This window comes from Diabrotica undecimpunctata, chromosome 7 (assembly GCF_040954645.1).
Source record: "Diabrotica undecimpunctata isolate CICGRU chromosome 7, icDiaUnde3, whole genome shotgun sequence".
In the NCBI taxonomy this organism is placed as follows: Eukaryota; Metazoa; Arthropoda; class Insecta; order Coleoptera; family Chrysomelidae; genus Diabrotica; species Diabrotica undecimpunctata.
In genome coordinates, this window is record NC_092809.1 from 62,174,412 (window position 1) to 62,187,598 (window position 13,187).

At 33.6% G+C, this 13,187-nt stretch overlaps 1 protein-coding gene across 2 annotated transcripts in view; it reads right to left on the reverse strand.

The window, feature by feature from the left end:
• The window catches only part of FER (tyrosine-protein kinase Fer), a 178,938-nt gene that overhangs the window by 72,583 nt on the left and 93,168 nt on the right, over nucleotides 1-13,187 (reverse strand). For both annotated transcript variants that reach the window (XM_072537447.1, XM_072537448.1), the window contains exons 3-4: nucleotides 12,171-12,267; nucleotides 865-1,060 (exon numbers count right to left, since the gene is read on the reverse strand). In XM_072537447.1, coding sequence (XP_072393548.1) covers nucleotides 865-1,060; nucleotides 12,171-12,267 — 293 coding nt within the window. The remainder of the gene's footprint in view (nucleotides 1-864; nucleotides 1,061-12,170; nucleotides 12,268-13,187) is intronic.

Below are 13,187 nucleotides of genomic sequence, written 5' to 3' on the forward strand. Positions count from 1 at the left end.
AAAGGTAAGTTTAACATAAACTCCAACTTCCATGATCACTATACAAGATCTAGAGATGCTATTATAGCACAACGTTTTAGGTTGACAAAGAGCATAAAAAATTCGACTGATGTTGGGTTGTATAACTTTTTGCCAGATGAAGTAAAAAGTCTTCACTCGTTATCGTTTAAGCTTAAAATCAAATCACACTTTTTGAAACATTGTTTCTATTCAAAAACGGAGTACCTAAGTACACCTTTTACTCAATAGTACTAGTTTTTATATTTTTATTTAGTGTGTTTATCGTTTATTAAATTGTTAATATTAATATCTGTTTGTAATGTTTAAATTCGTAAAATTTTTTTTATATGTATGTATATAAATTGTGACTATTCCTTTGACTTGTCAAAAACAAAACTATTTTTGTATATTTACTAAATAAGTTATATTCTATTCTATTCTATATTTATATATATATATATATATATATATATATTAAACTATGAAAAAAACAAAAATGGAGATTATGGGGCATTCTAAAAGGAGCGTGTTGTAATAGTTTAGAATTCACTTTGTTTTTTCATCTGAAAAACGTATTTGAATGGATAACTTCATTATAAACTGTAAGTATACAGCAAAAGGTAAGAAAAACAAGCTAAAAAAACTCAAATTAGACTTTTTCTTTTGATATTAATTAAGAAATTATGCATTTTTTATTTATTGCGGTATTTTTCCCAAAAAAATTGTTTTGATATAAAAAACACAAAGATTTAATTGTTCTCCAATTATACAGCATTATTCCCATAAGAAATAACATTAATAACAATCTAAAACGCTAAAAGACAAACAGCTCTATAGCAATGCGGACTTTCTATTTAAACTTACCATGTGGAAATATATGATTCTTGAAGTGACTGCTGATATTCTAAGAGTCCTGGTAGTAACACAGTCCTAAAGTCTTTTTCAAATTCGACAGCTTCGCAAAGCAGGAGAACGTATTCGTTATGGGTTAAATGTAATTTTCTGCAAGCTTTTTGATATTTGTCTCTGACATCGTCCAATTTTCTCCCTCCACGACCAGCTACGAAAGTTGTAAAAATAGAAATTAATTTTAAAGGTAGTGAATGTTACGAGGGATATTTAAAAAATGCGATTCATATCCTACACATAGTATTTATAGAGATGAATTATATTTTTTAGGGGATAATATTTCCCTTTTAATTTTATAATATATTTTATGTTTAAAATAGTTTTCATGTCACTAAAGTAAAAATAATAAAAAATATACAAATCAGATATTGAGTTGTGTCACCTTACACTATCGATTATTATCGATATTATAAGAGAAGTTGCATCGCTTTTGTTATGAAAGTCCTCTTGTCACTATTTAGGTTAATTAAACTTTATCACTGAATTTTAAACTTCAGGATTAAAGGATTCAGAACTAAAGGATTAATTAAATAGTGATGAAGAAGGTCCTGTCTCGTATTCTATTATAAACACATAAATAAAATATCGTTTATTGCATTCCTTTGTTTTTTATAGATATTGTCCTTCAAATTCAAGACATCTGAAATGTCTTTAATCTTTCCTATCAGCCTCTCTTGGCTAACTCTTGTTTCTTCCGACTCGGAATGACTATTAGGTTTCCGAGAGGGTATTTCTTTTTACTACATATTCATTCCCCGAGTGATTATCGGTATAAGCAATCCTTCACTAACTGACCAACGGCTTCGGGCAGATGAGTTAGTGTAAGTGGTAGGGCACTTTTTTGTCCTGGGGTTGAGAAATTGGCCCCAAAGACGGATGAACCTATATGTTATCAACGACGTAAGGATCTCGAAGGCAGCGGGAGACCACTACATTAAAGATCGTTAGATTTTCCTAGAATGACCATGCAAAATACGGTCAATCCAGGAGCTACCCAATGTGGCAAATAACTATATAGAGAACAAATTATTTTTTAAATTTCGAGACATGGAACGTGAGAAGCTTTTTAGAACAAGGAAATACCCACAACGCGATTCAGGAAATGAGCAGACTGAACCTAGTAATATTAGGCATAAGCGAAATGCGCTGGCCTGGTTCCGGTAAACCAATGGTAATGGATAAAATGATATATTACTCCAGAAATGACACTTGTGATCATCTATACGAAGTTATAATCATCTCCAGGTGAATTCAAACAGCCGTTGTAAATTTTATTCCCTTTTCGGATAGAATGCTGTTATTACAAATACAGGGTTAGTCAGTGAACATTAATGTAGTACAAGTGTATGCTCCAACTACAGATAAATCAGAGGCTGAAATAGAACATTTTTATGAATAACTCAAAGAACTTTTACAATACACCAGGAAGGAAGAAATTACTATAATAATGGCCGATTTAAATGCAAAGATAGGAAAAGGCCGAGTGGACAATATAATAGGTGATTATGGTATAGGAACAAGAAATGCTAGAGGCGACATATTGGCTCAATTTTGTCAAGAAGAATACCTAGCGATTATAAACACCATGGTTTTGATTACCACCACGTAGACTGTATACCTGTAGGTCACCACAGGATAATAAACAAAATTGCATTATACTAACCAATCTAAGATTGAGAAATTCTATTATAAGCGTTACGACTTACACTGGAGCAGATGTCCCATCAGACTAAAACTCCTTTACTTCATCAGAGTAAAAAAGATAATAAAATCCAAAAGTTCTAAAGTTGCTTAAGAAATGAAATACGTGCTTAGGGTTCAACTTGCATAAACCAAAAAATAAAAAGATTAACATTAGAAATGGAAAATAATGAGAATATGAACATTCTGTGGAGCAAAATCAAAGATTCTGTTATAAAGACACAGTTCGAAACTCTACAAAAGAAACAAGAACGCCGAAAACCTTGGATGACTCAAGAAATACTTCAAATCATGGAATAAAAAAGATAATATAGAAAAAAAAACCCAAATATAGAAAACAACAAATTAATACGGAACAAAATAAAAGAGGCTGAGGAAAAGTGGATGATAGAAACATGACTAAATATATTGAAGATCTTTTCATGGACATAAGAACGAAACCAACACAAATTGACATCGAGGAAGCTCGCGCCTGGGCCAGATAAAGATAAAGTTCACATTGAGCTAATAATCTTATAGATGAAGACAATTTAAGCGCACTAATTATCCTCTTTAACAACATATACGGCAAAGACGGCAAGAGACGGTTCCCCAATAGGAAGACGATCAGTAGAAAGACCACGCAAACGATGGAATGACAACTTACTGGAGGCACATTGAAAAACAGACAGAGTCATGTCTATATAAAAAGAAGAAGAAGAAGAAGAACAACATATACAAATCTGGTGAGATACAGCTACAGAAAGGCTACTATAGATATATAGATATATATATATATATATATATATATATATATATATATATATATAAATATATATATATATATATATATATATATATATATAGACTATAGATTAATCAGCTTAATAGCTTAATGTCACAACCATTGAAAGCATTTGTTAAGGTTATACATGCAAGAATATTTAGAAAGTGTAAAGCGAATATAAGTAATAGACAGTTTGGTTTTCGTAATGGCTTCGGAACAGTAGAAGCTCTGTATAGTTTCACAACTCTTGCTCAAAAATGTCGAGATCAACAAAAAGATCTTTTCATCGCATTTAGGCTATGAAAAAGCTCTCGACAAAGTTAAACATAAAATTCTCGTGGAATTTCTAAAGCAAAAAGAACTCGGCAAACATGATATTAACATAGTGAGAAATCTGTATTGGAACCAAAAGGCTGTGGTAACCTTATATGGAAATAGCACAGATGCGCAACAGATAAGTAGAGGGGTGAGACAAGGCTATATACTTCCACCATTACTATTTAATATATACTCCGAAGAATTATTTACAGACGCACTTGTAAACTGTACAGAAGAGATCAAGATAGGTAAATGGTGTAAATATAAATAACATGCGTTATACCGACGATACAGTCATTACAGTTGAAAGTGAGAAAGACCTGCAGAGGCTCCTAAACACAATTTGTGATTCTGGGGAACAGTTTGGTTTAACAATAAACATAAAGTAAACAAAAATCATGCTTATCAGTAAGAGGGGTAAAGTTATCAGTAAGGATCCGGATAAAAAATGAAGATATTGAAAAAGTGGACAAAATTATACTAACGATTACTTAGGAGTATGGATTACTGAAGATCTAAATCCGAAATCAGAAATTCGATCAAGAATAGAGCAATCAAGAGCAGCCTTTTTGAAGATGAGGAAATTTCTGAGTAACCAAAGACTCAATCTGCAAATCCGATATCGGATGGTAAAATGTTATAATCCACTTTATTATTCTTTATGATGCCGAAGCTTGGACTGTTAATGTTAGCTTAATGAGAAAGCTGGAAGCTTTTGAGATGTGGCTTTTGAGAAGGATTTTGAAAATACCATGGACCGATCATATTACGAACGAAATGGTGTTGCACAGAATGGGAAGAAACAGAGAACTTTTGACCACCATTAAAAAGAGAAGAAAGATATTTGAGGCACATACTTAAAAATGATAGGTACGAGTTGTTGCAGCTGATTATGAAGGGTAAAATCGAAGGAAATAGAGGTCCTGGTAGACAGAAAATATCCTGGTTGAAAAACATTCGCGACTTGACCGGGATAAACTCACAGAAGCCTTTAAGAAAAGAAGAAGATAGAGACGAATTTGCAATGGTTATAGCCAATCTTCATTAGTGGAGTCGCCACTAAAAGGAAAAGAAGATGCAAACTCCACTTCTTTCCCGTTTATTTCGTTATATTCCAGGTGATATTGCTATATTTTCTTTGTGATGCATAATGACTCTGCAAATCGTTGACTCTAAGTCTATATTTTTTCTCTTCCCATTTGATTTATCAATGTACTTAGTCAGATATACTATTTACAATTTTCGTGTCTGTTACCATTTCTAGGTCATTTTTCTTTTGATTTATTTGTATTGTGTTTTTTTTTAAACTGTTGGGTTGGTTTCTTCCAATATGTTCTTATCCTTATTCTACTTACATCGTTTCCATCTATAATTATCTTTTGTATTCTATTTTGTCTGTTTTCTTTTCTTTTCTTCTTTCGCTCTTATTCCAAATTTCTTCTTCTTAGGGTGCCTGTCCGTTCCGAACGTTGGCGATCATCTTGGCTATGATGACTTTGTTGGTTGCTATACGAAATAGCTTTGTTGAGGTCTTTCTATACCATGCTCTCAGGTTAGCAAGCCAGGATATTCTTCTTCGTCCTGGGGCCCTTTTTCCTTCAATTTTACCTTGCAAGTAGCTCGTATCTGCCTTGATTTCTCATTATATGTCGCAAGTACTGCAGCTTACGGCTCTTCACGATGTTGACCAAATCCGCAGTTGTATTCATCCTCCGCAGTACTTCTTCATTGGTGACTCTGTCTCTCCATGGTATCTTCAGGATCCTTCTGTATGACCATAGCTCAAAAGCCTGAAGTTTTGATAGAGTTTCCACCTTCAATGTCCACGTTTCTACTCCGTACAGAAGCACTGAGTACACATAACATTTAAGGAGCCTTGTTTGTGTGTCTAGGGTGAGGTCATGGCTCTTGAACACAGAACTCATAGTCAATTTCCAAATTTAACATTTCAAATCTCATCTCTTCTTTAGTTAGATTTTTGTTAATGTAGATTTGCTCATTTTTTCGATTTTGTTTGTTTTTGTTCGAAATAATTTTGTCTTTTCCTTCGTGATTTTCTATGTTAACTAGACAAGTTTTATTTTAAAGTTTTTGTACTTCTTTTATTATACGTCAGTCAATATGCAGTTGTTTCTCCTTCATTTTTAGGTGGAAGTACACCCTATACAAATCAGCGTTCAAAACTACCTTAGATGTAGAAAACAGAGCAAAGACCTTCATATCTGGAGTTTTAAGCTAATACTGATTAGGGCTGCAAAAAATATTTTAAAGAACTGGTAAGAATTAACAGAATAATTTTTAGATGATATACTCGCAAGAGGTCTTTCCTCGATATAGAACAGTTCTGTGAGTTAACCAAAATGAAAATTGTTAACTTCTTCTCGTCCATCTTCTAACGAAGGTTGGCGATCACTTTCTTTCTTCCTACCACAGGTAGGATGTTTTGCTTATTTTAATTGTCTTCAGACGTTTTCTATTGTGTCCAATGCGTCTTAATACTTCTTCATTTGTGATTTTAGCTGCTCAAGGAATTTTAAGAATACGCCTGTATGACCACATTTCGATTGCCTCCGATTTTTTTATGTATTGGAATTTTAATATCCAAGTTTCTTCTCCATATAGTAGCTGCGACAAGCATAGCTTTCTACGAACTGAAACCTAATCGCCAAACTTAATTTTTTATTTGTGAACATTGAGTTTTATTTTATAAATATAAAATTAAACCCAATTCACTTAACATCCAGATCAAAGGTGAGCATAAGGGCTAAACAGGCTTAAGTATGCAACTTACAGCTTTATCTGCAAACAGTTCCTTAAGCAACTACCAAAGCTCAAAAAGAAATTTTGTTATGGATGTCAGGCCATAATTGTATTGGACCAGAACCGTTTAAAATGCCATATCGGAAAAAGTCTGAATGTTTTAAAATGGCATATTAGGAAAATAGTCCACGCCCAAGGAAAGCAAAAGGTTGTCTAATTATATCGAAGAGTTTTTCGTAAGATTAAAAAAAAGAGAAGATTTATTTGTCTTTATTTCCTTTATATAACGTGTTGGGACGATAGAAAACCGGAATATCTGCCAAAACAAGCCATTAGTACCTATTGAACAGTTAATTGGAAAATCATAAAAAATTACAGAACTGGATCAACAAGTAAGTCTCAAATAAACCACACTCTTTATTTTTTTGTTTTGAAGTTCTTACTGTCAAATAAGCGGATCTACACCCAATAGTCTTCATTTTTGTAAATGAACTAATCACATTTCCCTCGTACTAGACGGATATTTTTTTATTTTTAACGCCTATTATGACACCTGCTTACCATCGTCCCACGAAATTAGTGCATTTCATTGCGAAAACTAAAGACAATGCACCATTTAAATCATGTGTGAATCATACTAACAATTAAATTAAGTATCTTATAAACTTTATAAATTACCTCTGACTTAAATAATTATATTAAGAATTCGTTGATAATGGGAGCTAGATTTTAAAAATGATAATCCACATATCTGACACCTATATTACTTAATTTTTTATTCTGGGAACTTTTTAAAAAATTTCCGTAGTGTTTCACGTTGAGAACGAAACGTTGCGTAGATAGGGCTACGTATTTCTTATGGACGATAGAAGTGCGCCGATGCCAAGACGAGCGTAAGCACGATTCAGGGTTGTATTTGTATTTTCTTTTTCACAGAAATAAATTAAAATGAATGTTTTCTAACGTAACTGATCAGAAGTGCCCATCGGACACAAGAGAGGAAAAGTAGAGAAAATGATTTTAATGAAATAAATATTATTTACAAAAGATAATTGTATTTTATATTATTTTAATTATATTAACGACAGGTTAATTGTGTTTCGGTGAGAATACAACATGCTATTAGAATCATGGTCATTACAGACTAATTATCTTCGTACCTCGTACCTATAATGATAACAAGCCTTTGTGGTTGTTTAGTAGTTATTCCGAAGTCACATTTTAATGTTAATTAAAAATGGAAATTCAAAAATTAAGCCAAGGTAATATCTTGGACGTCCGTGCAAAACAAATGTATTTAATTATCATCTAAATTTAAAGAGTGGAGAAAGTGTTTAATCGATAAAGTAAGTGCTATGGCGGGAGTAGGTTCTAGTACTATTTCTAAAAGACGCAAAGAAGATGCGGAAGGAAGACTAATGCCAGTAAAAAAAAAAAACAAGAAAACGTACCAAAAGTAGCGTGAATAATAGAAAGTTCACTTACGACGCAGTAGTTAGTAGTTCAAAAGCTGTCCGCGCCATTGGGCATAGGTTTTGTACTGGTTAAAAAAGACAAAGATTTACCAAACATGTTACGCACAACAATGTGGAGTATACTCTATGAAATGAACTTTGTTTTTTTGCAAACGAAGAGTAAAGTCGACGATAATACGGCCCGATATTCTGAAATGGAGGCATCAGTATTTGCGTGAGATAAAAAAATTTCGTTCCCAAAGATACACCGTCGTTTATTTAGATGAAACTTTGGTGAATGTCGAACATAGTGTTTTCAAAAAATGGAAGGACCTCTCAGTAACTTCAGTCGGGAATACGTTTGGTAAGAGGTTGTCAACAGGCCTACAACAGCCGACACAACCAGGCCTCCAAATTGTTATAGTGCATGCGGGTAGTGAATTTTGCTTTGTGAAATATATTGCTTTTTGGTTTTTAGCTAATAAAACTCAGCGGACTATCATGATGAGATGAATGGTCCTATATTTAAACAATGGTTTAAGGAGAAGCTGCTTCCTAATCTTTCAGAGAAAACTGTTGTGGTGAAGGACAACTCCTCGTACCATTCGGGGAGAAAAGAACTGATTCCGACACAAGCGTTAAATAAAGATCAAATTAAGACATGGTTGCTGGAGAAAGATATCACTTTTGAAGATTATTTAAAATCAGAGCTTACGGAAGTCGTAAACACAAATTACCCAATGTAGACGTTCTTGCTAAATTCTATGCTGAATCAGACACACCAATATCGACATGCCACGTCGTTTGCTATGTATTGTACGTTTTAGTATTTATCGCAATAGGCTTCAGAATTTATTGTTTCACCCTTAGGCAACTCTACGTGAATTACCGCCTTACATTTACAAACCAAATCACACTGCGTACTTCACATTTAGCGGGATTTTCAATGGGTGCCACCATTTCAAATGTTAAAGAGCAAAATCACGTGACCACACAGTAATCAGACGGCTCACACTGATACAATAGACATTTATAACTGGCGGGAACGAAATTGTGGAGGTGGGGGATCGGAGCCGCGCGTGACGCGCAATCGTTCTTTACTTTCCGGACGACCCACGTACATGTAGCACTTTAGAAAATTTTCCAAATATGAAAGATTTCCAAATCAGGATTAAGAGTTCTATCGATGCAGCTGATCAGGTACTACAACTTGGAAACTTTAGTTGTTTGTTCCGTATACAAGTTACGCGTACTGGTTGATTTGAACTTCGATTTACCACAAATATCTTTGTTTTTTCGGTGATAATTTTTAAGCCAAATAGATCTGCTTCAGCTAATTTGTTAAGTAAAAATGCAAGCTCTCCAAACTGTCTTTAATTATAATTATGCCATGGGCATAATTTAAGTTAATAATCAATACTGCATTCACTTTTATGCCATCTTTGTCCGTTCGAGAGCGTTTGGGAATACTATCTTATGAGTATATGTTAAAAAGAATAGGGCTCAGTGCAGAACCTTGTCTGACTGCACCTTTAATTTGTACACATTTTTATGTCCATATCGCTGACTTACTTCTGTGATTCTATTCATTAACTCCTTGAGGATTTCATAACTGTCAGCGAATACCACCGTATCTTCCGCGTATCTGATGTTATTGATACATTCTCCGTTAATTCGAATTTCGGCTTAAACATATTCTAGTGCTTCTTGACAGATTTCGTCTGAGTAAATGTTGAACAGCAGGTGTGATGGTATATATCCCTGCCTGATCCCATGTTTGATTTTGATATTATCGGATTCTGTGATAGAAGATGTTTGATTCCAGTAAAGATTGCTAATAATTCTTAGATCACAGGTGTTTATTCCAATATTTCTTAATATCTCCATAAGCTTGTCGAACTTTACTTTATCGAACGTTTTATGGTAATCAATGAAGCATGCATAATTATCGCATATGAAACTTAGGTAAATTTTTGTCTGGGCTCTACACTTCTTGGGTATAAATTAATCAATACATTTTTCCTCCCCTGTATTCATCCGATCCTAATAGTACCGCTGAGGCTTGGGAACACATCTCGCTAAAGACACAAGAGTTTTAGTCGTTAAGAGGGACAGACGCACCCGCTAGTGCATCGATGCATTCATATTGAATTCGTTTTGTTCGTTGTTTCGTAAAGTAGTGCAAATCATTGTAATTAGCGGTAAGTTCTTCACCTAGTTTTACCTCAACCTTTAAATTGTTTTTGATTATTTATTGCAACTATTTAAATTTTATTTGATTGCCAGAGCTATTGAAGGAATAGTTCGTGATAATTTAATTACTATTAATTCGTAATAGTACATTATTTGTTAATTCCTCACAATATAAATATATGAATTACAACAATATTAGTGCTCCGTGTCATAAAAAATAGAGTATCAAAGAGACTCTACGAACACCAGGCATCACTGCCTAAAAGAGCGGAGCGAATTAAAACGAGCACCAAACAACATCTGTTTTAGATGCTCTCAAAAATACGTTAAAGATTTACACCACATATATGTACATATATAGTGCTCTCAGATCTGTCAAAGATTAGTCTCGCTTTTAGCATAAGAGCAATTATAAGTTTGCAGTACCCACAAACATGGAAAGACTTATTATCCAATGAAAAGTCGAAGGCCTAAGATCACGAGGAAGATCCTCAGCAAGATGGATCGACCAAATTACAATAATAAACAAAAGACCTATGCATGAGTTAAAAAAATGACTAGACAGAGATCTTTAGGGACGGACAATACACGACATCACTATGACCACTACACTCTCTCCTGGGGTCAGGATTGAAGAGAGAGACTACCCACAAAAATTCATTTTAAGTAAACCAACAAGTTTGTGTAAGAAAATTTCATATAGTTTTTTGACTCTTAGACACCTAGGATTGCCACATCTTCACATCGCTACCACAGAATAAATAACAATCAGAATGCCCACTCTCAGATGCCGCCTTTGAAGTTTTTGAAGTGTGTCAGCACGCGATCGCCATATTTTAAACGGAAACACAGGCTCGAATTGAGAAATTTGTGACAAGCTACGAAAGAACCATAATTTAAATTTTTAGGGATTAATAATTTAGTAAATTTGAAATAATTTAATCTGTTCTTAAACCAAAAGTACGGCATAAAATATTGCACATTATGTCTATGGTTGCCGTAAATCAATAAAACCGGGTTAATTTTTCTATTATGCACACGAGATAAAATTTCACTGAACAGCACTGGTTGCGCGAACGAGATGTGCGTACTTATCTTGACAAACAGAGTGGGCATTCTGATTGTTATTTATTCTGTGTCTCTACCATCAGGATCTACCTGATAGTGACTTGAACAATAGTGCACAGATATTTCAAAGACTTTTAGCTAGTAGGTAGTATTTTAGGTCTAGGATTTCTGTTTGTATTTCTCTTTCATTTAATAAATTTTTCGTACCTTTGGATAGCTTTTTGAACCGTTAGTGTTTAAGACATTTCTGTATTACAGGTAAAAGCTCTCATATTTGTATCCAGCACCCTATATTTATAAACTCTCTTATTTAGGAATCTTCATGTTTGACATATTGTATAGATACTAATTTTATCTACCCTCCATATAATACAACTAATAGTCAAGGGTAAAATCGAAGGTCGACGGAACTTGGAAGAAAATAACAATTACTACTTCGAAACAGGCAAAAATATACTGGCAGACGAAGTGCTGGACTGGCATATGGGGTACTGGACACCTTTTCAAATGGCAGAAGACAAAAAACTCTAACTATAGCGATCGTGAACGTTCGGAAGACCAGACAAGGCACCTGGAAGAAGAAGCTAATAGCTACTAAAACTGATAAAGAAGGATGAAATAGAAAAGCCGTAATTGCAATAATTGATACAGAGTCAAGGGCGACTACGGAATATAATCCCCCCCCCCCCCACAAGAAGGTCAAAAATTAAAGAAAACCTACTATATTTATGTCTTTTGTGTAGTTTGGGTTTATCTTTTTGTGTCTTTTGGTTGGTGTTTCATTGTAAGTTCTCCTCCCAAGGTAAATGTCTAGATCCGCCACTGTCCAGAGTGATGTTTATGAAATGCGAGATGTAGGAAAATATGCTCACATGATACATGGAACACCATGGAATCGGCTCTGTGCAATAAGAAAAGTGCAAAAATTGACGGAGATACCTGTTGATCTGATTGGATTAAATTATCAATATCGAATAAAATAATAAACACATGATACTTACATTTAATATAGTGTTCTTCAAACTTGCACCTCATTTGTTTGTATAACTCTAGATATTTCTGGTATTCGGTCTTTTTTCGATTAACTTCGTCAGATAACTGAAAATATAAAATTGCGATTACTCTTTAATTACCTAAACATAAACTAAAATGTTAGATTTTGTTTAAAATTATGGATAAAAAGAACATTTGATCGTTAAATGGTTTCTATAAGGTATTATGAAAACATGGTTACCTATGCTGTGAATGCATAAAATCTTGAGGCAAATCCACAGTTTACTACAAAGGTGCCAGTGTCAGAAAATCCAACTTTTGCGTTGCTGTATTCGCTCCGTGCGTAACTATGGTAGGGGTACCTTAAAACGATGCCAGCGTGCGTAGCGGCGAAATATGACAAAATTGGACCTATCTTTTTACGCATAAATTTTATCAAAAATGGGTGCAAATACATGAGTGTTGTTTTTATAGGTTTACAAAGATTACATATAAATTGGAGAGAAGAAAAAATGTATTCGTGCTATTAATATGAAAAAGTAAATATCACATAATTTCATTTTTATGCAATTGAAATAGGAAAAATTTAAATAATTTACCTTAAATGATATTTCATAAGGCTTTAAACTAACTGCAGTCTGCCTGATGACTTTAGCTTTTATATCATAACTTTTACTATTATTGTTTTTAATTACATGCTCTTCCACATGAAAAACTTGATTTGCCAGTACTAGATTTTTCCCTTTCTTTTCCGTTTGGGGTTAAAAAGATAAATTATGATGAATTTTTAGAAACCCAGTCAAACTGTCAATTTCGTATGTATTTATAATTGGTTTCAAATGAGTGTAGAGTAATAAATCATGAAGTGTCATAAAATTTGCCTGAATTTCGGTATCGTCATGGGCGTAGGCAAATGGACGGATGTCAACTTCGTCGTCAAAAATTGATGTACCTCAAAATATCATATTTTGGATATTTTGTGATAACCAATTTTATTTAATTTTTCGATTAACTTATTCTTCAAA